The sequence below is a fragment of the Desmodus rotundus genome, chromosome 6, assembly GCF_022682495.2.
Source record: "Desmodus rotundus isolate HL8 chromosome 6, HLdesRot8A.1, whole genome shotgun sequence".
NCBI lineage: Eukaryota > Metazoa > Chordata > Mammalia > Chiroptera > Phyllostomidae > Desmodus > Desmodus rotundus.
Genome location: NC_071392.1, coordinates 82913779 through 82941229, shown reverse-complemented (window position 1 = coordinate 82941229; position 27451 = coordinate 82913779). Strand labels below are relative to the sequence as shown.

General features: G+C 45.7%; 2 protein-coding genes across 2 annotated transcripts in view; one reads left to right on the top strand and one right to left on the bottom strand.

The window, feature by feature from the left end:
- Positions 1-27451, bottom strand: part of FMC1 (formation of mitochondrial complex V assembly factor 1 homolog) — a 394222-nt gene that overhangs the window by 160104 nt on the left and 206667 nt on the right. The window lies entirely within an intron of this gene.
- ZC3HAV1 (zinc finger CCCH-type containing, antiviral 1) overlaps positions 1910-27451 on the top strand; it is a 54808-nt gene continuing 29266 nt past the window's right edge. Inside the window, exons 1-3 of the mRNA XM_024555027.4 lie at positions 1910-2764; positions 19060-19195; positions 23644-23893. Coding sequence (XP_024410795.2) covers positions 2457-2764; positions 19060-19195; positions 23644-23893 — 694 coding nt within the window. The 5' untranslated portion in view covers positions 1910-2456. The remainder of the gene's footprint in view (positions 2765-19059; positions 19196-23643; positions 23894-27451) is intronic.

The window sequence follows — 27451 nt, the reverse complement described above, 5'->3', positions numbered from 1 at the left end:
GGGTGAATAATTAGCAAAAGAAATGATTATTTTTAGGCCAGGACATCATCTTTTGGGGGAGGAAGAAAAGGGCAGGGTTTTATCATGCAGATTGCCTCTTCTTCCTGGGGGTTGAGGGAGAGATGGAGGGGGCCCCCATAACAAACCCTGGCTGGGTGTCGCAGTTAGTTAGAGCACTGACCCAAAGCACCAAGGTTGTGGGTTCGATCCTCGGTCAAGGCACATACAAGAATCAGCCAGTGAACACATGAGAAGTGGAACAACAAAGCGATGTTTCTCTCTCTCAAATCAATCAATGAATTATTTAAAAATAAACAGTTTTTACCTTACAGAATTTTTACCAAATTCTAGACTGGTCAATCAATTAAGATTCCATTTCTGGGAGAGGGTGAAAGTGCAGTTAAATCAGGTAATAAATCTACATTTGATGTCATGGGTTTTAGCACAAGTGATGCTATTTGGGACCTGATTCCCTTATAATTAAATGTTTTTTCATGTCTTCCGAAACACAAGCTCTTTGAGGGCAGAGACTATGTCTTAAACTTCTGCATGTTCAGAGTGACTGACTATTGTAAGGGTTTATTTACTTTTATTTTTTTATCCTCACCCGAGGATGTGCTCATTGATTTCAGACACAGGGGAAGAGAAGGGAGAGAGAGAAAGAGCTTCTCATACACCCTGAACTGGGGACAGAACCGCAGGCTAGACACATGCCTTGACTGGGAAATCGAAACTTTGACCTTTTGGTTTACAAGATGACATTCCAACCAAGTGAGCCACACTGGCCAGGGCAAGATGTTATGTTGAATTTAATGGATTTGATAACGAAAGTCCTTTCTTGGGAGCCTATCAGACCACAGTTAAGGCCAAGTGGATCAAAGGCAAGTATGGAATAGCTGGAGGGAACATGCCAGATGATCTTGTGTGGGCCTCAAGTTTGGCTGGTTTTTATACCAAAGTATTCTATTCTCGAGAGATGAAGTTCATCTACCACGAATTACTGAACCGAGGAGAATTCACATCGATCATTTTGTAGAATTTCTAATTTGACGACTGAGTTCTACCAATCTAAAAAGGTTTATTTCCCATATGATCAATGACACATTTATTTCACTTGGAGTGTTGGGGGCGGGGAACTTTCTCCTCTTCCAACCTGGGTCCAGTGCTTGAGGGTCTCTGCAAGTTAACTGACAAATGGACAGGTGAATAGGAGAAAAGACAAGATTTATTTACACCTGGGTAAGGGTGGGGAGCTCCCAGTAATGGAAAACTCCTGGAATAGCTAGAAGATTGTATCTCTCAATTGAACAAAGGGGGTTTTTCGGGCTTCAATGGGAGAGTATGGAAGGTGCTACTGGGCTTTTTGATGCTAATAGCAATGGGCAGTGTGTCTCCACCTGGCAACTGAATTAGCGGTGAACTCCCTAGGAAGACAGTCAAAGGTAGTTGTATATTCAGGAGGCTCTGCTTTGTCAGATCAGGAGAATTTCAGATAAAATTTCTTTTGGATCTTTTGTAGCGCAAATGTTTTCACTTAATCTTTATACCAACTCCGGGGCCCCAGTGGGTCCCCACAGGGAAAAAGTTCTTGCCCAGAGATCTGAAGCGAGAAACCTATCTGGAATCTCGGGATTTGTCTAAACATGCTCCTTTGTGGCTGCTTGCTGAGAGAATTAAGGGATGCCTGGGGCACCGCGGTCAGCAATTGCAGGAGGGCCGGCCAGGAAAGGTCAGGAAAAGGTTCTTTCAAAAGTTCCAGAGAAGGCAAAAGAAGGGGAGAGGAATAATCGCTTTTTTTTTTTTTTTTTTTAAGGGCATGGTGGTGTGGGAGAAAGGGCACATCGGTCCTGGCTCTAGGCGGTCCACGATCTGGTGGTGCCTGTAAGCCAGATTTGGGGAACCTCGGGTAGCATCCGGGATCCAGCCTGGTGGCTCTACGTGCCTGCTCAAGTTACTTCCTCCAACATGGAGTGAAGTTAATGATATTCAACTTAAGGCGGCTCCCAAACGCGCGTCATTAGCCACCCTGGCCGCCTTATAAAAACTGCTCCAGCGACCCGAGATCATTTTTAGTTTCTCTTCTTTCCGAAGAAGCCTCGCTCTGCCCAGCCGGGGACCTCACTCTCGCGGAGCCTAGAACCCAGAGGGAGCCGTAGGGCGGCGGCGGCCGTCGCGGTCGTCTGCCGATCCGCCCGCGGTGTTCGCCTTTTTTCCTTTCGGTTGCTGTCGCGGTTGACTTTAGACCAGGTCGGTGGTATCTGCCCTCTTCGACCCACAGCCGAGCGGGAAACCGAAACCGCTGGGCTCCGCGGAGCGCGGCAGGGAGCGCGCGCTCGCGAACCCCGGGCGCGCCCAGCCGGAGCACCGCCCGCGCCCGCCTCCGCCCGCGGGGCTCCCGTAAGTTTCGATTCTGCCCGGAGCCGCGACGCGCGTCGCGGCCAGACCAGCGCAGCACCATGGCGGACCCGTCGGTGTGCTCCTTCATCACCAAAATCCTGTGCGCCCACGGAGGCCGCATGGCCCTGGCCGCGCTGCTCGACGAGATTAAGCTCTCCGAGGCGCAGCTCTGCGAGGTGCTGAAGGCGGCCGGGCCCAACCGCTTCTTGGTGCTGGAGACCGGCGACAAGGCCGGGGTCACCCGGTCCGTGGTGGCCACTACCTTGGCCCGGGTTTGCCGTCGCAAGTACTGCCCGAAAGGCTGCGAAAACCTGCACCTCTGCAAACTCAATCTGCTGGGCCGGTGCCACTACTCGCAGTTGGAGCGGTAAGTGCGCTGCGAGGGAGGGGCGGCTACCCGAGTCCCGGGCTGGGCAGACAGTGCGGGCTGCCGTCCGCGCGGGGCGCGCCCTCGGTGGGGAGGGGGATCTCGTGCACCACGGCCTCTTCCTCCAGCCTCTCATTTGTCTGCGGAGAGCCCTTCCTCCAGCGCCCTTAGCCTTTCCAACGAATACACCTCCTGTGATGTTGCCTCGGGGAAGACTACCCTTAACTCCCTGCCCTCTTAATAAGGTACTTTGGGGCCCTAGCGGGCCCCAAAAGAGAATTTGAGGCAGTTTGGGGAACGAAGGAGAATGCCTCCACTCTCTGGGATCTTGAGTATTTACCTCTTGGCTACCTCCGTTCCTAGGGGCGTTCCCACACCCCCACCGCACCGCGCACCTAGATGCGTCTCCATTTCCCTCATTGTCCCTTTTCTGATACCTGATGCTGGACCGCACCATCCGTTCAGGGTTATCGCCAATGATGTGTCTTCTCCTAGCGTTCTTTCCTGGTGGCTTCTCTGCGGTGGCCCAAGTCACCGCCCTCCCTCTCTTGGGACCACTTTGAAATAGTGTGCGGCTTACCTCTCAGGCAGCTATTTCTGTGTTTCCACTTGTCCTTTATTGCCTCCTCAATATAGATGTGCCCCAAGGTTGGGGTTACACCCTTTGGCCTGTCTACCAAGGCTCTCCCTAAGAGAGCTCACATCTTGGAGTGAAGGGGTCACGTGTACAGAGATGCCTGCCTTGTGTACCTCCGTTGCCCAGGCCTCTGACTGAATCTCGGCTCTCAGTCTTCCCGAGTCTGAGGAGCATCTGTGCCTGAATATGAGTCAAAGTCTTCATCTTTCCGCTGGGGCAGGGTCTCTGACACCGCCGCCAACCCCTTCTCCATCCTTCACAATATCTTAATCCCCAAGTCCTTTCAGTGAAGCCCCCCATCCTCTTCCTGCTTGGGCTCTGCTGCCCATCTCACTTCTGAAGGAATGCTTGCCTTGTCGAGTTAGTATATGACTGTCTCTGACCTTAGTCTTTCTCCCCATCTTTTCTCTCCCTAGGTAGTTCTGCTCAATTATTTTTCTTAATATAGGACTTTTCACACTTTGCCCTCCTCCAAAACTTTAAGTGGCATCCTAGTGTCCAAAATGATGGTCAACAAACTTCTGATCATGCACTTGTTAGTGGAAAACTTTAGATTACTCACCTCCAATGATGTGTAATAAAATGTATAAAAGTCATGTTTTACCTAGATAATGTATTATTTTAAAAATTACTTGTTTAGGGCAAACCTGAAAAATTTTAAAGTGCTTGAATATGCTTCGTTATTGAAAAATATTTCTTGAATATGTTGTGAGGCACCGATTTGGAAGTATTTCTGGCTTTTGGAAGTTATGGGTACAGAGGGAGACAGCTAAGTCAGCCCTGGGTGACATCAGGAAGGAAGACAGGAGGGAAGAGGGGGAGGACAGAAGGAAAAGGAAGGAACATTCTAGCACGGTACGGAGGAAGAGTTGGAAGGCTTTGTTACCTCTTTTTCTGTTCTGTTGTGAAATTGTTTCCAACAACTAGCTTTGGCTTTTAACCTAATTAAGTTTTAAATACAGATGCTGCTTTTAATTTTTTTTTTTTTACTATGGCTACTTTAAAAATACATTAAAGTAGCGAAAAGAGAATGATGGACCTCATGTACACACCACTTTGCTTCAACAGTTTTCAAAATATGGACAATTTTGTTTCATTTTTATTCCCTCCTCTCCATCCCTATCCCATCTCCAATGTTTGTTTGCTTCATAAATACTTTAGTATCTCTAAAGCATAAGGACTCTGTTTTATTAACGTAATCGTGGTACAGTGATCACATTTTTTACAATTACAATTTCAGTTTCACTGAATTTCCAGTTGGTTCGAATTTTGCTGATTATTTTATAATCTTCTTGCCTTTTCAGGAAAAAACCTACACAGACATAATCCATAATTGTTTCAATGTATTACATATCCAATATATTTAGAAACTTTGTTTCGATTTCTTATACACAAATTTCTAATAACCTTAGTTTTCTGTCTCATGAATTTTAGAAACTTTAGTTTTTTTGTTTTGTGAACTTTATTATTATTTTTTGGTCTGGTTTGTAACATCAAAACCATTTTAAATTCATAATTTATGTTGCTAACCTACACTTTTCTATATTTTAAAAGAATGTATATGGCAAAGGGGTAATTTGGTCAATGAAAGTTTGGATGGATCCTTTGGGGAATTCACTCGTCCACTTTTATTTTAGTGAAGTGATAAATTTTTATTTCTTACATTTATTGGTTGCCGTATTTTTTACTAACTTTTATTTACTTTGTATCACTTTTGAATTTAAGAATTATGAATTTTTCATTCACTAATGCACATTGTGTCCTCATAATAATGAAGAATTTTTTTTGGCTCAAAGCCTGGAAAATAATGTGGGTTTTTTTTACCCCAGTATGTTTTAAAAATGTTCTCCCCTTGTTAGAAACTTGTAAAACCTTATCTTCTAAAACTTGACGTGTGGGAGTGTAAGAACTTTCTTTGTGGATTACAGGTTAATGGGATCTGTTGACCACTTGGTACCCACCGTGAGATTACCATTCAGTTTGGTAAACTGTTCTGTTTGAGGACAGTTTGCATGTTGCGGGATTTATAAACGTGCCTTTGTAGTGCTGTTAGGCATAAATGGGGACCACCTCTCCTGTTCTGTAGTTCCCATCTTTTCTCTTGCACTGCTTTCTGCCACACCTTCTAGTGAACACCAGGGCTTCCTTCGTTGTTGGATAATTACTTGCTCCGGTGCACCAGTTTGGTTATGTCTGATCGCCTTGCTGAAATAGATGCCCACTGGTGGAGTTCTAATCCCAGTTCTGACACACCCAGTGCCCATTCACTGAACAAATAACTGTACCAAGCCCTCTGATAAACACTTAGAGAAGGTATCCAAGTGAGGCTTTACCATGATTCTTGAGGTGCAGGTGTTGTAAGCCCCATCTTAATGTAAGGAAACTCAGGCCTAGCGCTGCTGAGAAGTTTACTGAAGGCCACATGGCGGAGAACTGGCAGAGTTGGTGTTGAACCTAGATCTGCGTAACTTCTTAACGAGCTACTTACGTGGTCAAATGGCTGTGTGAAGTGTAATCTTTTCATGAACTCAAGTTAAATTTGCAGGCGTGACCTCCACTTAAAGCAGGTTGTCTGTGTGTCTTCACCCAGCTTTGTGGTTTCTGCTAACGTGGCTGTTTCCTCTGTGCTCTTTCCTGTTTGCGTGCCTGTCCCCTGCGGTTCGCTGAAGCTTTGGGTGGGGGTGGGTACATGGGGAGAGGATTAGTTGACTGTTTCATAAATTGACCCCCCCAACCCCCCCTAAAAGTGCAAAGAATAATATAACAAGCACTGGAGTATATCTATTCCGAGTATATAATACAACAAGTTATATTAATACAATAAGCTCATAACTCACCTTCCAGAAATAAGCAGTGTTTACATTTTTCATTTCTGCTTCTTCTAAAATAAAGTAAAAGCCATAATGGACCTAAGGGTATTATTTTTTTCTCTTCCCTAGTCTTACTCTCCTTTCTTCCCAGAAGCAACCTCAGTCATGATTTGGGTATATATCCTGCCTTTCTGTAATTTTATAATTTCCTCACTTACATGTTTATTATATCCATATACGAAATGCAGTATTGTTTTACGTGTTTTAGAATTTTCACTCAATGTTAGGTTTTGGACATCTTATTCATGTTGTCATCAGAGTCTAATTATTAACTTTTAACAGCTGTGTAGTATTTCATCATATGATTTTTACCATGATTCCTCTGATCGTGCCTGTTCCTCCAAAAGTGAGCATTTGGGACATTTCCAAGTTCTTGCTCCAACCGGCCATGCTGCCAAGAACATACCCATCACTTGGTGCTCCTGGCGAGGACCTCTCGGGGTATGCCATTAGGAAGTGAAATCGCTGGGTCGAATGGTTGTACAGTTTCAACTTTTCCAGATTAGAACAAATTACTGTTAAAGGTGGTTGTGTCAATTTCTACTTTCATGTTTGAGAGTCCCCAGGTCCCCAATTTACGGCCAACAAGCTCTTGGCATTATCAGGCTTCTTTGATTTATGCCAATCTGAAGGGTATAAAATGGTATCTTTTTTGTTTTAATGACTTTATTTATTTATTTTTAGAGAGAGGTAAAAGGAGGGAGAAAGAGAGGGAGAGAAACATCGATGTGCCAGAGAAACATCAGTTGGTTGCCTCTCACGTGCCCTGGGGGCCTGGCCCGCAACCCAGGCATGTGCTCTGACCGGGAATTGAATTGGTGACTTTTCAGTTCTCAGGTCAGCACTCAATCCACTGTGCCACACCAGCCAGGGCAATATCTTTTGTTGCAATTTTAAAAGAATTTTCTGATTAAAATTTTTATTATGTGATATTTAAGTCTTATGAAACTATATAAAGCATACAGTAAATAGCTATATACCTACATATCAACTTCAGAAATAAAATATTATACAATTAAACCCCCCATAATAGAGGTAATCAGTAGAGATAAACACTGTTCTTTTTTTTTCTCCAGTTTTATTGAGAGATTGACTACTAAACATTATATGTATTTACAGTATACAATGTGATATTTTGATACATACATATGCATTGTGAAATTATTCCCTCAACCAAGCTAATTAAACTATCCATCACCTCATCTGTTTACCCCTCCCCCCCTTTTAAAAATATTCTATTTATTTATTTTTGGAGAGAGGAGGGAGGGAGAAAGAGAGGGAGAGAAACATCAATGTGTGGTTGCCTCTTGCATGCATCCAACTAGGGACCTGGCTCGCAACCCAGGCATGTGCCCTGACTGGGAATTGAACCAGCAACCTTTTGGCTCCTAGGCCAACACTCAATCCACTGAGCCACACCAGCCAGGGCCCTCCCCTCTTTTTGATGGTGAGAACACTTAAGATCAATTCTCTCATCCAATTTCAAGTGTACATTATTATTAACTATAGTCACCATCCTGCACTGTAGATCTTCAAAACTCATCCACTTATAACTGAAAGTCTGTACCTTTTTACCAACATCCTTCTCCCTCCATCCCTGACAGTTCTCCTCTCCTGTGGGTTTGGCTTTTTATTAGATTCCATGTTTAAGGGAGATGATGTAGTATTTGTCTTTCTGTAACTGGCTTATTTCACTTAGCCTAATGTCTTGAGGTTCGTACATGTTGTCACTAACGGCAGCATTTTCTTCTTTTTATGGCTGCATAATATTCCACTGTATACGTATGTACCACATTTTCTTTATCCTTTCATCTGTCGATGGACACTTCGGTAGTTTCCATGTGCTGGTTACTGTGGATAATGCTGCAGTGAGAGCTTGGGACTGCAGGTACCTCTTGGAGATAATGATTTCATTTCCTGTAGGTATATACCCAGAAGCAGGATTGCAGATCATGGGATGTTTCATGTTTTAATTTTTTTTTTACTCTCGCCTGAAGACATGCTTACTGATTTTAGAGAAAGGGGAAGGGAGTGAGAGAGAGAAGGAGCGAATCATCGATGTGGGAAAGAAACATTGATCAGTTGCCTCTCGTACAAGCCCTGACCAGGGATTGCAACATAAGCATGTGCCCTGACCAGGAATTGAGCCCGTGACCTTGGAATTCCCAAGGCTACTTGTGGAGGCTGTGTGGACTTCTTCCCCAGGTCTTAGTACATGTGGAAGGAATTTGGCTGGCGTGTCCATTGCCTCTGTATGGTGACGTGAGCAGTGTGTACTGAGCCTGGGCTGGGAAGCGAAGAGGAGGGCTGGAGCTGGGAGCCTGGGCGGAATGTGCCTCATTCTGCTATGTCCTACCATAGAACTCTGAGGAGTCTGAGAATTCTAAATTCCAACGTGGCCTTCCAGGTCCTTATGAAAGTCTGTTTGTCAAGAAGAGAGACCCCTGACCGGTGTGGCTCAGTTGGTTGGGTGTCATCCAGCAAAGCCAAAGGGTGCCAGTTCTATCCCTGGTCAGAGCACATTTGGATTAGGTCCCTGGTTGGGGCGTGTATGAGAGGCAACCAATGGATGTTTCTCTTTCACATTGATATTTCTCTCCCTGTCCTTCTCCCTCCCTTCCGCTCTCTCTAAAAGTAAATGAAATCTTTTAATTAAAAAAAAAAAAAAGGAAGAGAGACCTTATTATTGAACTATTTCTTAGCTTGATAAATTAAAGTATTTAGATACTTGGTGCAAGATCTCTATATTATCTCACCCCAGCCCCGTAAATTTTAGGAGGGACCGCCGTGGTTCATTCCAATGTGCGTCTTTCCTTTGTATGAATACACATAGTTTACATATCAGTTTTCACATTATTAAAATATAGATCGTTTTCAGTTGTTTTACATGTAACCATGATGTGTCGAACATTTAAGTCATAACGCTTGTTTTTAAAGTTTGTCTTGCTTGGTGTCTAATATTTAGTCGTTGCTTATGTACATTTGTCTTTTTTTTTGCCATCTTAGTGCTCTGTTTGTCTTTGTCTGTAACAGCTTTTATTTTTTTTATTTCTTACCATTGTAAAGTGTGTACAGTTCAATGGCACTAAGTACATTCGCGGTGTTGTGCAACCATTGCCTTGTTGCAGAACATTTCCATCTCCGCAGAAAGAAGGCCATCCCCATCAGCAGGCCCTCCTCATTCCCCCTCCCCAGCCCGTGGTAACCTCTGATTACTGTCTGCCTGTGGTTGGACCGTTCTGGATGTTTCCTATAAGTGGAAGCATACAAGGTGTATTGCATTGTGTCTGGCTTCCTTCACTTAGGAGAGTGTTTTCAGGGTTTGCCTTTTGGTTTGCCTTTGACTTTTGCATGTCACGCATCATTTCTGTGGGTGTATATACCCAGAAAGTGTATTCCTGGGAGTTCCTTCTGTTACCAACCGTGCTCTGTCCGTGGGGTCGTGTTGTCAGGCCGGTGGCCTTGGAGACACGCTATTTTCTGTGACATCAAAGCACAAAGAGGTGTGTGCCCCCTAAGAACCATTTGGAACTTTTTGTTCTCTTTTTAGATTTGCTTTCACTTTTACTTTGATTTGATCGAATTTGACTCATTTTCTGCAGTTTTCTGCAGACATTAATCTTAAGAAACCATGACATTAGAAGTGATACTGTGAATCATGATAAAATATTAGTGGCAAATAAGCATCTGATAACAAAATATTTCTTCCTTTTTTACATAAGGTAGAGACAGCAAGATTAAATATTTAAAATAAGGGTAGATTTGGGGGGTTTTTTCCATTAAAACTGTCCCAGTTTGCTTACTGCTTCTGACCACATTTCCATCTGTGACCTTTATACCTACAGGCTACTTTGAAATTGGCAAGGCCCCAGGATGAGGATGGAAAAAGAGTAAAAGAATCCAGAAGGACCTAGGATTTCAGGCCCAGTGAGAAATCAGTTTAACCAAGTTGCAGCAGGGGAGCTGAACTCTGGGAGGAGAGAGTAGAGACCCATTTTATGATCTTTTAACACTTACCCACTGAGGAGAGATACCAATACATTTCAGACCAACTGAGAGGTCATCTAGGCAAGTAGCTTCCAAACATTTTGATTCCTTGCCTGTCAGTAGAGGAAATTTTTTTTAAAAAAGATTTTATTTTTGTTTAGTTTTAGAGAGAGGGGAAGGGAGGGCAAAAGAGAGGGAGAGAAACATCAATGGGAGAGAAAAACAGTGAATGGTTGCCTCTTGTACACGCCCCCACCAGGGATCAAACCCACAACCCAGGCATGTGTCCTGCCCAGGCATCGAACTGGTGGCTTTTCAGTGTACGGGATGGTGCCCAACCAACTGAGCTATACCGGTCAGGACTGATAGAGAACATTTTGATCATGTACTCTTGATTATGTGAATACTTATTTAATAATATAATGTATATAACTTTTAATTTGTATATTAAATACTTGGTAATGTTTCTTACCTTTAAAAATAACTTTGAAATCAACCTTACTGAGGTAGATTTACGTACAATAAAATGCGCCCATGTGCAGTTTGAGAGTCTCGAGGAATGGTGGACACACCCCGAAAGCACCACAATCAAGATAAGGAAAATTTCCACCCATCCTACAGATTCTCTTGGGCCCCTTCTAAATTAACCAGTTAATTCCTTCCACCGCTGTCAATCCAGGCAATGACTTTTTTACTCTTTTAGATAGAAAATAAATATAAAGAGTTGCAACATTTTCTCCCACATGCTGGTGGAGCAGTCTTGGGTGGCCTCCGGCGCTGGAGCAGTACTTCCTGGAACGTGGCTGTATATCGGCATCACCTGGGGGAAATTCAGGAAAATGCGGATTCCCAAGTCACACGTCAGACCTTCTGGTGCAGCAGGACTTGGGTGGGGCCCGGAATCTGCCTTTTAACCATCCACCTAAGGGTTCCTTTGCAGAGGCTCAGGAGCCACGCTCTCAGAATCAGGACGTGAGGAGCACCCCCTGGCAGAGCGCGAAGGCTGGGTTTATGTGGCTTCATGGCTTGGAGGAGTAAGAGAGAAATGGATTCTTTAGTGCAGAGTGAACAGAGATGAAGAAAGTACTGTTTTTCTCCAAGGTTAGGGTGACCTATTCATTACTCACATGTAATAGAATCACAAGACATACAGGAAACTGGACATTGCAGTCACCCCATCAAGAAGTACTTCTTGTGTGGCCCACAGACCCTGGACCCCAGCCTACTGATGAGCCCCAGCTCTGGAAGGTCTTCCTGGACCCAGGAGCAGACCCTGGTGGCCCTGGAGGCTTGTTGGGCATATGATTCTGCATTTTGAGAGAGGGGGCTTCAGGCTGGAGGGGATGAAGATGCTGCAGGTCTGGGAAGGCCTCAGTGTGGTCTGCACCTCAAGGGCCCTGATAGGACACTGTGACTCAGCTGCGACCGCCCCGGCAACATTCGAGGAGACTTCAGCTTCCACATCAGCGGGAACATCATCCCCTCCAGGGCCCCGCGGGAGATCCAGCCGTGGTCCCAGAGCAGTGAGCTGTGGGTTGGGCAGATGCAGGCCACCGCGGTGGCCTCTACCTAGCCTGAGCTTCAAGCTGCCCTTTGCTGCCCCAGCATCCACCTGGGACCAACTACCTCTGTCCACAAGAACTTGAGCCCACCCTGTGGCTGCCCACCTTTCCCAGACCACCTCCCTGCTCACCTTCTGCCCCAGCCCAGAGCAGCTGAGCCAACTTTATGTGCCTTTTGGTGTCCTAAGCCAGCAGGAGATTGGATCAAATCTGCCGTACCGAATGCCAGACTGCCTTTGGGGTATCTTCTAATGTGGGTAATTTAACCTCCCGTACCTCAAAGGGGAGACATTAAAATTCATTGTGCTGTGCATCCCCCCCACAAAAAAAAAGAAAAAAAAAAGAAATATTTCTCGAACACAAACAGTAAACTACTCTAGAGGCTTTTTTGCCCCTTCCTTTCTCAAGGAAGGAATCCTCAAACACCATTATTGAATATTCTTCTTAACTCCAAGGGGTTTATGTTGGGAAGTGTGGCAGGGGGAGAAGGGGCTTGTGCGAGGAGGGGGCCTGCCTGTCCTACTTTCTCTAATCATCCAGACTGTGGCAGTGCTGCCACACCTCCTGCTCTCCACCCTTCTCACTTCCGGCACTCGTTCTCTCACCTGACACGGAGAGCTCCGAAACTTTTGCTGCTCACTGGAACCACTTGCAAAATGTTTAGAAAACACTCATGTCCAGCTCCCGCTCCCTAGACATTCTGATGGAATGGGTAAGAGGTACGACTTGGGCCTTGAGACTTTTCCTTAAGTCCCCAGGTGGTTCCAGTGGGCAGCTAAGTTAGGGAACCACTAATTTAGGGGACTGGAGAAACAAGTGAAGACTGAGGAGGTTGGCCGCAGTGACAGACGATTGTTGGGCGGCATCAGCGCTGCCACCTTGGTACTGCGCGAGAGTGTGCAGTTCCTGGAGAAGGCACCCACCTCTCCAGTCCTCAGCTGGCCTGTCCTCCTCCCCACCCTGCCCCCTTCCCCTAATCCGCCTCTGCTGCCCAGAGCCTTGCAGCCTCCCAGCTGCATTCCGGTCTCCAGGTGGCCTCCAGCTGCCAGCAGCTCAAGCGGGTCCACACCCTGGGCTCTCCATGTTGCAACAGTCAGCTGTGTTCTCTGCACCTGGTGTGATCCTGGTGCTACAGTTGTGGTTACGACAGGCCCCTTTCTTCAACTCCACCCTTTCTCCCCTCAGCCGGTTGTTCCTGCCCTGCTCCTGGGCTCTCTACCGGCCTGCTCTGGTCTCCCCTGGTCTCCCCTGTCTTACTACGGGTTCCAGATTCATTGGATCAACCCTGCTTCTAGTAACGTGGCAATTTAATCTTGAACATTAGAAGTACAAACACGGAGGACAGGAACATCACTGCTTTAAAATAAATACTTCATTAGGATTTTTCACTGATGACGTTGGATTCTTTAGGCCAGCATTCTCTCGATTTCATTTTTCACACATCCTGGTTCCTTTTTCACCTGACTTACGTCATGGTGAGCTATTTCCTGTTTTCTGTAGAAATTAGCTGTCCCTTTGTTTTTCTCAAACACCCCCTCCCTGCCCCCACCCAACATGGTCCTGGGAAGCAGAGTGGGTGAGAGAGAGAAGGGAAGGGGTATTTTGACAAAAACTACTACCAAAAAACAAGGCTCTCCCTTCGGTTATTATCTTTTTCCTGTTTCCTGTTGGTCTGGTTGGGCAGAGAGAGTCGGTGCTGTGTTGACCGCTGTGGTGAAGTGCAGCGTGTCAGAGGTGACGTCTGGTTCAGGGACCCAGCCTAGAGTCTAATCGGACAAATGCAGCCAATGATTCTCAACCCCGACTGCGCAGCAGCCACCTGGGTCCCACTCTGGTCGAGCTAAATCGGTCTCTGCGGGTGCGGCCCAGGCTTAGGCGGTTCCGAAAGCTCCTGTCAGTGGAAGAAGCGTTCAGACCTGTGGATAATTTTTGAATTTATTTGAGCCAAACTGGTGACAGTTGCCGGGAAGCAAAATCTCAAGGGACTGAGAAAAAGGCTCCAGAGAAGGGCAGTTTTGCGACTAACTTCATGCATTACAATCAAAGAAGGAGGCATAAGGGGTCACAGGAAATCCATTGGTGATGGATTAGGGAGGGGACTGAAAGCAAAGCGGGGAAATCTCTGGGATTGGATGAAAAATCAGACACATTTTTACAGAGGTGGGTGCCGTAGAATTAACAGTTAACAATTACCACGGTAATAACAGTGAGAGGATGATGATTTGGGTCTCAGTTCTGATGTGGTGGTTGTGCTTTTGAGGGACCGGGAAAGAGGAAATTGACTGGTATTGCAAAGGTATGTTACCAGGCATTGTAGTGCAAAAAAAAAAGACCACAGACAGGCTCAGTTAAGGTCAAGATTGACCTCTGTTAGGGAGAAAAACCACCCAAAGACATGGGCACACACTGTGCCTCATCTTTTGTTAGGAAGTGTTCACTTCAGACCGTCCACTGTGGTTACTTAGGTCCCTGAGTTTGTGAGGCTGCCACGCAGGCCACCGGGAGCTCCGCAGTTTCAGCACGTGGCCTGATTTTGGTCCACACTTCCCCTGTTGATTACTAGATGTAGCCAGGGATGACAACCACCCCCAGGCTAGGCCCCATCCCAGGTGGGGGAGAATGTATTGCCAGAGTTAAAATAACATTTTGTTCTGTGGCTGGAAGAGCTGAGGGAAAAGGTCATTTGTATTTAAGCTTCTGGCCTGAGATTCCGGAGAGAGACAAGTCTGCTTCTTCCAAGGCCATCTTTGCCGTTTTTAAAAGCTATCTTTATCCCAGGTCCTGTTGTTTGGATGAGTTTCTCTGCTCCCAGTGCAGGAGGCATTCTGCAAACACTTCTTTTCCCTGGGCGGTTAGTTCCTAGAGGCTTGTAGGTGAGCTCCTGACTGTTGCAGAAGGTGGGGAGACCCATGGCCACAACCAACCTTCTCCCTGGCCATTGTCCTTTGTTGGAGAAGGTAACCTTGAACCTAGTACTTAATGGACCAGCAGCTTCAGCATCTCCCAGGAGCTCGTTAGAAATGCAAATTCCCAGCCCCTCCCCCACACTGACTGATCAGAAACTGGAGGGGGGCGCCCAGTAATCTGTGTTCTGACAAAAACCTCTAGAAGATTTTGACATGCACAAAAGTTTGAGACTCACACGCCAGGTCTGGGGTGGGGCCTGGGAATGTGCATTTCCGACAGCCCCCCCCAGGTGATGCCTGTCCAGGGACCTCACTTTGAGAGCCAGTGGCTTGGGGAACCCCAAGTAGCCCTGGGAGAATTTCACGCCGTTTCTTGGCTTAAGCCTGGCAGCCAGAATTAGGGAGCTGGAGCTGGGACAAAGCGATTAGAAGAAAATGGAAAGGAAGCTTCTGCCACCTTAAACCGAAGCCACCTAATGGTGCCGGTGCTGCTGAGCTCGTCTCCTCAGCACCGGTCCCAGGAAGTAGTTTCCGTCCTGTCCTGTATGGTGTCCCTACAACACCGTTTGCGTGGTTTGCACGCATTCTCTCCTTGGACTCTGCTCTCAATTTCCCCTTTAGTGCAGGGGAACAACGGCTTAAATAATCCAGAGTGGCTTTTTTTTTCTCTCTGATTTGGAAAAGTTTCGGATGTCTGTTTTTGTTTTTCCGGATTAGGGTTTTGTTCATGTTTTGAGACCCGGGTCCTGTTATCAGGTCTTCCTTTTATTTGAGCCGCCTTTGAATTCTCGTTTTCTCCAGCCTTGGTTTCCCAGAGTAAAAAGCGAACTGTTACCTCATGGGATTATTGCCACAACTAAATTGAACGACAGATGCAAAGTTCCTGTCCCTTAGTAAATACGTAATAAATGTTAGCTTCTGTAGCTCTGGTCTTCTCCCAAATAGGTGAGCACAAACTGCCCCCCCACCCTCCCCACTGATCAGTATGCTGAAATTAGGGCAAAGATAAAGCTGCTGAGAAGGGAGAAGTCTAAGGGATGTGGGAAAATGGAGCAGGGCCCCACACAGAGGGGGCTGCAGGTCAGAAACCACAGGTAGACACATGTTGCAGACTGAAGCAGGGTTTGAGGTGAGTATGGCGGAATCTAGAGGAGCCAGCAGCTTGGAGAAGGGAAATGAGAAGTGAAACTGGGCCCTCAGCTGGGCAGCATCGAGGCCTCAGCCAGAGCAGCGAGTTTCTCGGGGGTGGGGTGCGGGGAGGGGGAGCCTCCTCCTTTACTTTTAGGCAGAGGGATCCTGGTTAGGCTGACTGGCTGCCTTTGGTTACTTAGAGAAAATGTTGACTTCAGGGACCTTGGAAATGCCCCACTCCTCAGTTAGGACAGGACAGACACAGGTATGACCAGAGCTGCATCTCTCTGGGATCTGGAGAGGGCTGGGTCCTCTTCTGTGACCCTAATTTGGCCACAGGAGAGGTGCCATAGCCTAGGCTCTGTGTTCAGGATGTCTGGATAGGAGCTAAAGGAAAGGCAAAGATTCTTAATTCCCTCTGATTAGCACTTGAGAAGTTATCTCGGAGCCGGAGGGCAGGTCCTGTCTAGCCAGTGGTGGGGTGTTTGGTCCAGGTCATTTTCAGCCCTGGATCCAGCGGCGTGAGATGCCTTACAAGGGGATGAGGCTCACACACACACCTGGTGAGGCTGTGCTGGAGGGGCTTTCTGTTTGGGGCTGGAGGCTGGGCTCTCCTGGCTGTGTAGGTTCTCTTCAGACGCCCGCTCCCATGGGGCTTGGGTGAGTGATAAGGTGGTGTCCTTAGCCCAGCTGCTGAGGGCTCTGGGGGGTGGGGGGCTGCTGGGGGGAGCAGTTATCTGAAAGCGCAGAACCCAAAAGCCAGCAGAGACGGAGGTCAGCCTTATCAGGGTGTGCCAGGAACACGAAAAGCTGGGGCTGCCCGAGAAAACGGCTGGGATAGAGCTGTTGCCTGAGCCTGACCAGTTGGCCTTGAGTCCCACCTGGGGCAAGGTGCGTGGGAGGCTGGTCCGGTTTCCAGGTGGCCGATTCTGTGATTTTTCTCAGGAGGCTCCACCGCTGGATCTGAAGGCGAGTCCGGGGGCGGGGCTTCAGAAATGCCTTCCACACAGCCAGCAGCATGTGACTTTCAAAAGTTAATTCTTGGATGTTTATATTTAAAAACAAATGATCAATTTCAATGAGATAATTTCCCAAAGTCAGTTGCATTTCTGTTTACTAGTAACAATGAGCTAAAAAAATAATACTGGCAACACATAAAGGTTTAATATTTAGGAAATGAAAGAACTATGAAAAGAAAGATTTTAATTCTCAATAACAAAATTGGAACAAGACAAATAAAGGGAGAGATTTACTTATTAAGTGCAAATTAAAAATACAAGGATTTCATACCCACTGAAGAAGCAAAATAATAAAACTCAACGCTGATGTGCTTTTAGGGAAGTAACCAACTCTCACATGGGTGTGTTTTCTGGAGAAACACAGGCTGCCGAGAAAATAACTGTGTCCTTCGGGGAGTACTCCCGGGAAAGCGTGGACAGAGAGAAAGGTTGTTTGTACAAAGGTAGTTGTAGCCACACTGTTTGGATAGTGAAAATCTGGCCATCACCTGACCACCTGACAATTTGATAGCGGTTGTGCAAAGTAGAGAATATGAATATTCCACCATATGGATAACTTAAGATCATAAACCCGAGGACTGTGGTGATACTTTAGAAGGCACGTGTCTGTTAAAATGTGGACTGTGGAATGAGTTTGTTGTGTGGACACTGATAACTATCAAACTCTGTCTGATGAAGACGTCAGTGCTCTCTGCACTTCTCAGTGATCTAAGTCAGTGCCTTTTGGCCCTGGCTGGTGTGGCTCAGTGGACTGAGTGCTGGCCTGTGAACGAAAGGGTTGCCGGTTTGATTCCCAGTCAGGACACATGCCTGGCTTGTGGGCTCAGTTCTTGTTAGGGGGTGTGTGAGACAAAACCACACACGATGTTTTTTTCCCCCTCTCCTTCCCTTCCCTTCTCTCTAAAAATAAATTAAAAAAATAAGTAAAATATTTTAAGTCAGTGCCTCTTGGACTTTAATGTGATTACATCATTTGGGGGTTTTGTTAAAAAGTGGGTTTTGATTCAGCAGGAGTGGGGTAGGGCCGGAGATTCTAAATTTCTTTTCTTTCTTTTTTTTAAAAAAGATTTTGTTTATTTATTTTGAGACTGAAGGGAAGGGAGGGAGAAAGAGAGGGAGAGAAACACCAACATGTGGCTGCCTCTCACTCGCCCCCTACTAGGGACTTGGCCCGCAAGCCAGGCATGTGCCCAGACTGGGAATCGAACCAGCCACCTCTTGGTTTGCAGGCCAGTGCTCAGTCCACTGAGCCACACCAGCCAGGGCAGCAGATTCTAAATTTCTGACAAGTTCTCAGGTAATGATGGTGCTGCTGGTTCTCCCACCTTGGTTTTGGAGAGCCAAGATCTAACCTGTATGGTAGCCACAAGTCATGTGGCTATGCAAATTCAAATTAATTAAAGGAAAAGAGAAAATTCCGTTCTCAAGTCTTACTAGCTCTATTTTAAGTGCTCCGTAGCCATTTGGACTGCTATCGTGGAAAGTTCAGATGAGAGAACAATTCCATCATCACAGAAAGTTCTTTTGGGGACGGTGTGACCTAAGTCATCAAAGCTTCAACGCAAAGGGGGTTTTTATCCCTTTCTGTAGAGCTGTTTGAAGGAAACAGTTAAGAGCTTGTTCTATTCCTTCGTAGTCACAAATCATACAGGTATACATTGGTGTGTAAGACGTGGACGAGATAAAGCAGTGAACAATTTCCAGTAACTAAAAGCGTTGGTAAGTGGAATTCGGGCTTCTCATTGAACTTGATCGTCAGTTGTAGATGTGTTGTTGTCCTAATTATTCTTCGTCAATGGGCAGTGATTCTAATACATCGGTTTCAGTTTCTTTGCTACTTTTTCCTCTTCTCACATTATTAATGTGTACTAGATGAGATACTGTTTAAAGAAGTATTGCAACAATGTATAGATGTGTATAGTTTGTGAAAAAAAAATAGCCCTCCCTCCCCCATCTAGGTGTTTCATCAGTTTATATTTTTTAAGTGTATCTTTTAAGCAGGATCAATCCGTATTGGTAATCAAAGCATGTGCTCTTGATGTTTGGTGACTGAAAGTTTGCTGGATGATTTCTTTTTTCTCTTCTTTTTTCTTCCTTCTTTCCTTCCTTCCTTCCTTCCTTCCTTCCTTCCTTCCTTTTCTTCCTTTCAGTTGGAAATACTGACGATTGCCATTTTCTTTCAGGAATTTATGCAAATATTCTCACGAAGTTCTCTCAGAAGATAACTTTAAAGTTCTGGAACAACATCAGATCTCTGGGCTGAACCAAGAGGAATTAGCAGTGCTTCTCATCCAGAATGACCCTTTCTTTATGCCTGAGGTAAGTTATGATGCCTCGGTTTACGAAGCAGGAAGAACATGTAATTGGCAGTGTTGTGTCATGGATGTGCTGGAGGAGGAGCAGGGAAAACCTCAAAGCTAGCACCAGGGCTCTGCCCCAACAAATGGGTATTGTTGAGTGACCTAAAAGATTCCAGCGATTTCCTTCCTGTGTGAAGTTTTATAAGAATTTGAGTCTGGCATGCCTCCTCTCCTAGGCTGCTAGGGAGCCCTGTCTGAGCAAGTGTGATCTGAAGATGTAGTAGGACTAATTGACACTTTACATCATGGTGGCCTCCTGGAAGAGGTGAGCTTTGAATGAAGGCTTTGGAAAAATGATAGGGTATGTTGGTTGAGGTTGTAGGCTAAGCTGTTGTAATAAAAAGACCCCAAAATGTAGTGATTCAAATAAAATATAATTTTGTTCCTTTGTCACTTGATGGTCTAGATCAGGGGTCATCAAATGATAGCCCATGAACCAAATCGGCCTGCCATCTGTTTTTATAAATAAAGTTTTATTGAAACACAGTCACATTCATTTACATATCACCTATGGTTGCTTTCTTGATACAAGTGTGAGTTGAGTAGTTGTTACAGAGACTGAATGGTCTGTAAAACCTAAAATGTTTATTTGCTATGTGGTCCATTACAGAAAAAGTTTGCCAACTTGTGGTCTTGCCTAGATGTAGGCAGGCAGGTAGCCCGGTGGTCAGTAAGTAGAAGTGAATGGAAGGGAGGTAGTCTCCATTTTAAAAGATGCGACCTGTACATGGTATTCAGCACATCTGCTCCCATCTCACTGGCCAGAGCTTATCACGGGGTCACACGTAGCTGGAAGGGAGGCTGGGAAATGCAGTTTGTCTGACCACCAAAAATGTGTCCAGCCAAAACTTGGGAGCTGCTATTACTGGAAGAAAGATAGGGACAATGGCAGGTAATTATCACTCTCATCCATAGGAAATAGTAACTTGAAACTCAGAGGGTGCTGTTTAGAGAATGGTGTAATTCTCTGAGAAAAACCTTTGAGTAGAGAACTTCGCCTCACGCAGAAAGAGAGGCACAAAAACGTCGTGGAGTGGGTAGAAGGGACGGAGACAGGATAAGCGAGGTCGAAATCCGGTGTGCCATTATATTTGACAAGATACCTATTGGGGACCTCTGGCGGGTTAGATACTTTTTGACTCTAAGCCCAGTGTACGTCCCTGAGGATTTTAAAAACTTACGACATGAGGGGTGTGTTTGAGCTGACCGCTGAGCTCAGGGGAGAGAGAGAGGCATGCAACACACTCTATAAACATGTGTTTGGGGAGGAGAAAGAGGGAAGGAAAATATATCCCATTTCCTCTCCCACCCTGTGCATTCTTTCATCCAGGCACTTGGATTTGCCTCTGTTTCCAGGAGCCCAAGGTTTGGAAGTTTTGTTCTGGGACATCTGTGGCCCTTGGCCTGTGTGCAGCCCCGTCCCCTATGGCTATGAGCATGGGGGAGATGCCTTACACACCAGTCTTGTTCAAGTCCCGTGGGCAAACAGGCTCCTCTCCTTGCCCTTTCCCGTGAAGGAAGGATGCGATGGAGACTGGTTGTGACACCTGAGAAGAACGTTTACTTGTGGTCCACCCTTAGTCTGGTGTTAAACTCGGAGGTTGGGAAAGGTCCCTCATCCAGGTCTGACCTCTGCTTCCGGTCTCCAGAATCAGCAAGGACTTCTTATTTCAAGTCTCTGTAGGGGAAGGGGAGTGGCCGCTCCTCCTTCTCTGGGGAAGAGGTCAGCAATAAGAACCTCTTATAACAACCAGAAGGTTCTGTGGAGGGGTCCCAGAAAAGCCCGTGGACAAAAGACCCTTTCGGGGATGCTGTCGTCATCTTTCCATCACAGGGAGTCTGTGAAGGAGGCAGTGCCATCTGACCTCTCTTTCCCTTTTAAGAATTTAGAACTCCTGATTAGTGGGTGGGGTGAGGAGGTTCATGCCTTAAGTTTATTTTTAGCTAGTAACTAAATTGCCATTTACCACTGGTCAGGGTTCAGATCACAGACTGGAGACTGCACCGTTTCCTGAACTCTAGAAGTCTGAGGAGCCGCTTCCTTTAGTGTTGAATGGACCGGAGCATCGTTAGCATGTGTCTCTTCAAAAATGCTGGGGCAGTAGAGCAAAAAAAATATGTTTTTTAAGATTTTAAAAATGTATTTTAGAGAGAGGGGAAGAGAGAAAGAAAAAGAGGGAGAGAAACATTGATGTGACAGAGAGACATCGAATGGTTGCCTCTTGTATGTGCTGTGACTGGGGACCGAACCCACAACCCAGGCCTGTGCCCTGACTGGGAATCACCAGCGACCCTTCGCTCTGATGCCCAACCAACTGAGCCACGTTGGTCAGAGCGAGTAGGATATTTTTGTGGGGTTTTAGCAGGAGGGAGTCAGCCAGGTTCAGCTCATTTCAGGAATAGTTGGTCAAGGAGGTCCTTCCACGTCTCAAAGTCCTGACTCTGTGTGATCTGGGACAAGGCATTTAACTCGGCTGCATCTCACTCCATTTGTTGTTCATTTTGTGTTTGTTCAACTGCACTTAGGCGTGCCGGCAGGGGGTGGGCACTGAGTTAGACCTTGGAGGTGGCAGTGGACACGACACGCTCCCTGCCCTAAAACACTCAAAATGTTCATACTTTTTTAGAATCTTCAAGTATCAGACGAGCCTGACTTCCTGGCATATGAACTTATGAAATTGAAATGTACTCATGAAAGGAAGTAATGTTTTCCTTTGTTCTGGTCTACCTAAGGCCAGAACATTAAGCATTAGGACTTAAACATCAGCGTGGTAATAGGAATGTTAAAAGTATTGTTTGTGGAGTTGCTAATTGTTCTTTTTTTGCTAGAGCCTCTGGGACACTATTCCTGCAGCTTTAGTGTGAATTCCCTGGAGGGTTTGTTAAAACACAGATTGTTGGGGCCCTGGCTGGTGTGGCTCAGTGGATTGAGTGCTGGCCTGCGATCCAAAGGGTTGCCAGTTCGATTCCCAGCCAGGGCACAGGCTTGGGTTGCAGGCCACGTCACCAGTAGGGGACATGTGAGAGGCAACTACACATTGATGTATTTCTCCCTCTCTCTCTCCTTCCCCCCAAAATAAATCAAATCTTGAAAATGTTGGGCCCCACCACTGGTGGTTCTAACTCCAGATACAGGGTTTGCATTTCTCCTCAGTTTCTGATGGAGCTGATGCTGCCAGTCGAGGAATCTTTGAGAACTACAGATCTGGAATCCGAGTCTGGATAAGTGGGTCCTGTCGCGGTATCGGTTCAAATCCGGCTTTAGAGGTCGTCTGTGTGATGGACTCCTTGTGGCTGGAGTCTGCATCCCTGTCTTTGCCACCTAGCTGGTCTGCTCAGTCTGTTGAAGCAACTTACAAATGTTTTGATGATTCGAACATTTGCATTATATTTTAGATTTTGCACAAGATTCACATGTTTTATTATTGAATCTGCTTAACAATGTGGTTTAAGTACACAGCAGATATTTTTCTCTTTTACAGCAAAGGAGACAGAGGCTGGGAGTAATTCAAGTGAGGAGGTTCTAGGTTTGCAGACTTCAATCTTTTATTTATTTTTATTTTATTTTTTTAATCCTCACCTGAGGATATGTTTATTGATTTTAGAGAGGGGCGGGGAGAGAGAGGGAAAAACAGAGAAACATGGGTCAGTTGCCTCCTGTACATTCCCTGACCGGGACTGAACCCGCATCCTAGGTATATGACCTGACCAGAAATCGAACCCGCAGCCTTTTGGTGTATGGGATGATGCTCCAACCAACTGAGCTGTCTGGCCAGAGCTAAGTTGCAGATTTTTAAACTAATGTCTTCCAGTCCTGCATCACATGGTCTGGCCTCAGACATAACAATGTTTCTTCTGCCCTCCTTTCAGTAAGAATTCCATCTCTGTAGATAAAGAGCTACATCTTTGTCGATATGTAGGTATATATATTTACATAGACATAGAAGAATTATCTTTCTTGACTGATCTTTTGAGACACATTGCCACATTCTGCCTAGCAGAGACCAGGTCCTGGGCTTCCAGCAGCTGCAGCAGGTAAGACCAGCCTGTCTTTTAATGGCTGAATGAGTTGCTATCCAAAGGTGGGCCTTCCTCTTTGGGGTGCCCTTATAATGTAGGGCTCACTTTGGGTCCTGTTTGATCCTGTCTGTAGCTGGCCAACCTCACTTTGATTCTTCCGAAGCATTATCAAAATCACGTTTCTTTTAGAGAGTCCTCAGGCCTCTTCTGCCCCCAAGGAATGATCAGATGAATATAATTCATGAAAGACTGTGGAATATGCATGCATTTTTTTTTCCTTTGGTATATTGCTGCTTGCTTCTGAAATGTTCGTACAGTCGAACTTTCCTTAATGAATGTGTGGCAAGCAAAGTGTTTTGTCTCTGGCTGTTGTTCTCTCTTCTGTAGATATGCAAAAGTTACAAGGGAGAAGGGCGAGGACCGATCTGTGACAAGCACCCACCCTGTGAAAGGCTGCACATCTGTGAACACTTCACTCGAGGGAATTGTAGTTATGCCAACTGCCTCAGGTCTCATAACCTGATGGACAGGAAGGTGCTGGCGATCATGAGGGAGCACGGACTGAGCGGGGACGTGGCGCAAAACATCCAGGACATCTGCAACCACAAGCACAGCCGGAAGAAGCACGGGCTGCGAGGTGAACACTGTCTACATCTTAGTGAACAGGATAGTCAGAAATAAAGAGGCATCGCAAGGAAGGAGGAGCTACCTGCAGCCACTCTGCCTCACCACAGAAAACGCGCTTCATTTTCCCTTTCAGACCTTGTCCGTGTTCTTTACATAATTTTTACATAATTACAGGGTGGGCAAAAGTAGGCTTACCGTTGTTTGTTTGGAAAAATAATACAATAATTAATAAATAATAACACAAGAATAAACTGTTTTGCATTCTCACAACTGTAAACCTACTTTGCCCACCCCTGTATAATCATAGTATATATGTGATTTTGCAATTTGCTTTCATGCTAAGCACTGTTCCCCACCCAAGCAGGTTTTAAAAAATGTGTATCATTTTTCTAAAAGCTACTAGATACAGCTTTTTTTTAATGAAAAAAAAAAATTTTTTAGATTTACCAGTTCACCTTTTGTCACAATTATTTTACCACTTTCTCTGTGTATGTCTGTGTAGATACTCACACATACACCGTCTTTGTGTTTGAAGCATTTGAGACTCAGGAGCCTCCTAAATATATCGGGATGTGCCTCTGCAGAAAACGAGGCCATTCTTTTGCATAAATCGCAATACAGCTACTACAGGAAACTTAGCATTAACATATGCAATTTAATTTATTGTCCTCAGCACTTTTCTTTAAAAATTTGTTTGTTTTTATTTTTAAACTGGGGTAAAATGGAAGGGACGATTGACGGTTTTAACCATTCTTAAGGCAGTTCGATGGCATTAAGTACACTGCGTTGTCGTGTGAGCATCATCATCATCATCATCTATCTATCTCCCAGACCTTTCCCTCTTCCCAAACAAATTCAAATCCTCTCTCCCCCTCCCCCGACTCCCCCTGCTCCCGCCCCTGGCAACCACTCCACTTCCTGTCTCTAAGAATATGATTACTCTGGGAACCTCATAGAAGTGGAATCACAGGGTATTTGTCTTTTTTTGTGTGACTGGCTTATTTCACTTAGCGTAATGTCTGTAAGGTCCATCCAGTCCTGTGATAGCATGTCAGAACTACCTTCCTTTAAAAAAAATTTTATTAAAGAGTTTTTGTATATATTAAATTAAAAAATTATTTATTGATTTTTTTTTTTTTTGAGAGAGAGACAGACATTGATTTGTTGTTCCCCTTACTCATGCACTCATTGGTTGCTTCTCGTGTGTGCCCGGACCAGGGATCAAACCCACAGCCTTGGCATATCGGGATGATGGTTCCAGCCAACTGAGCTCCCCGGCCAGGGCTAACATTTTAAAAATTTGTGTAAAAATACACTTAACATATAATTAAGTACATTCAGGTTGTTGTGCAACCACTCTCCAAACTCTTTTCATCTTGCGAAAGCAAAACCCATTAAACAATCACTCTCCACTTCCTCCTCCCCCCAGTTCCTGTCAACCACAATTCTAGTGTGCTTCTATGAATTTGACTACTCTTTTTTTTTTTAAGATTTATTTATTATTTATTTTTAGACAGAGGGGAAGGGAGGGAGAAAGAGAGGGAGAGAAACGTCAATGTGTGGTTGCCTCCTGTGCGCCCCCTACTGGGGACCTGGCCTGCAACCCAGGCATGTGCCCTGACTGGGAATCGAACCAGCGACCCTTTGGCTCGCAGGTTGGCACTCCATCCACTGAGCCACACCAACCTGGGCTTGACTACTCTAGGTAACTCACATGAGGGGAATCACACAGTATTTGTCTTTTTGTGACTGTGTTATTTCACTTTGCATAATGTCCTCCAACTTCGTTTGCATGGTGGCGTGTCTGAGAATTCCCTTCCTTGTTAAGGCTGAATAACATTCCACTGTAGGTGCACACCACATTTTGTTTATCCACTCATCCACCGATGGATACTTGGGGTGCTTCCACCTTTTGGCTATTGTGCATAGTGCCATTTTGAATACGGGTGTACAAGTATCTCTTTGAGACCCTGCTTCCAATTCTTTTGTGTATATACTCAGTGGAATTGCTGGGTCACATGGAAATTCTATGCTTAATTTTTTTTAGGAACTTGCATAGCGTTTTTCATAGTGTCTGTACTATTGTACATTACACCAGCGATGCTCCCGGGTTCTAGTACCTCTGCCTCCTCGCCAACCCTTGTAGTCTTCTGTTTTGTTTTATTTTTTGAATGACAGCCGTCGCAATGAGTGTAGAGTGAAGAGTACTGTTTCTTAAGCCCTTTTATATTGTTTAACAGCGTGAACACTTGCAGTGTTTACTGTCTTTCTGAGGTGGATGTTGAAGGGATGTATTTTGTGGACCATAGAGAAGACATAATTCTAAGACTCTGTGAGAGGTGATAAACAAACCTCCTCATATTTGAGAAATGCTTCGTAGTTCACACGGCAAGGACGTTCACCTGCAGTATCTCCTCACTGTCCCTCACAGCCGCATCAGGAAGAAAGGCGGGAGGGTCACTGGCCTCATTTAATGGATGGGGAAGCCGAGTCCTGGAAATTTTAAGTGACTTTTATTACAAGCAGCCTTAAATCATTTTTAGAAGCGCGAGGGGTCATTCTGTGAATAAACAAACACAACGTTTTCAAGGCCTCACACCTGCTGGACAGCAGCGGCGCTCCCGTGTTCTCATTCCGCATCTGGTGTTTTCTCGGCAGGGGACCAGCTGGAGGAATGGGTTTTGGTGGAGTTTCCCAATATGAATTTTACTCATCTACTTTTTAAAATACTATTTTGTATTAGTTTCAGGGGTACAGCACGGTAGTTAGACAATCTCATACTTTACGAAGTGATCCCCAGGATTTCCAGTACCCACCTGGGACCGTCCACGGTCATCACAATAGTAGGGACTGTATTTCTTCCCTCTGCCGGACTTCACGTCCCCGTGGCTGTTTGCACTGTCAGTCTGTGCTTCTCAATCCCGTCACCCTTCCCCCCCCCCTTTTTTAAATTTCATCTTTATTGTATTTTTCTCTATTACCATTTAGTTCCCTTATACCCCCTCACCCAGCAACCGCCACACTGTTGCCCGTGTCCACGAGTCCTTTTTCCTTTTTGTTCAGTCCCTCTACCCCATCACCGCCCCCCCCCCCCAACTACCTGTCAGCCTTCACCCTTTCCGCCTGGTTCCCCAACCCCCGCCCCCAGCTCTGGCAACCATCAGTCTGTTCTCTGTGTCTCTGCCAGTATGAATTTATTGTATGTGAGGGATCTTGATTATCACTCTAGTGAATCTACTTAATTAACTGCTTTGTTGACAGGAGGAGGGTGTTTGCTTTTACTACGGTTGTGCCACCCTCTGGGTTTGGAAGAGAAAGGACCTCCCTTCCCCCTTTCCCCCCACACACCAGCACACCTTGCACCCCCCACACAGACATGCTCGGCACACACCACACATGCATGTCTCACACCAACTCTGTAGCACAATTGCACACTGCGTGTGCACACCTCCCACACTCAAGCTCATGCGTGTGTCACAGAGTCCCCCCTGACTCAGGTTGCTGGACAGAGGCCAGTTCTTTTTGCTGCTGCTCATTTAAGTTTCGGTGGGTGGGTGGGGGCGAGGGC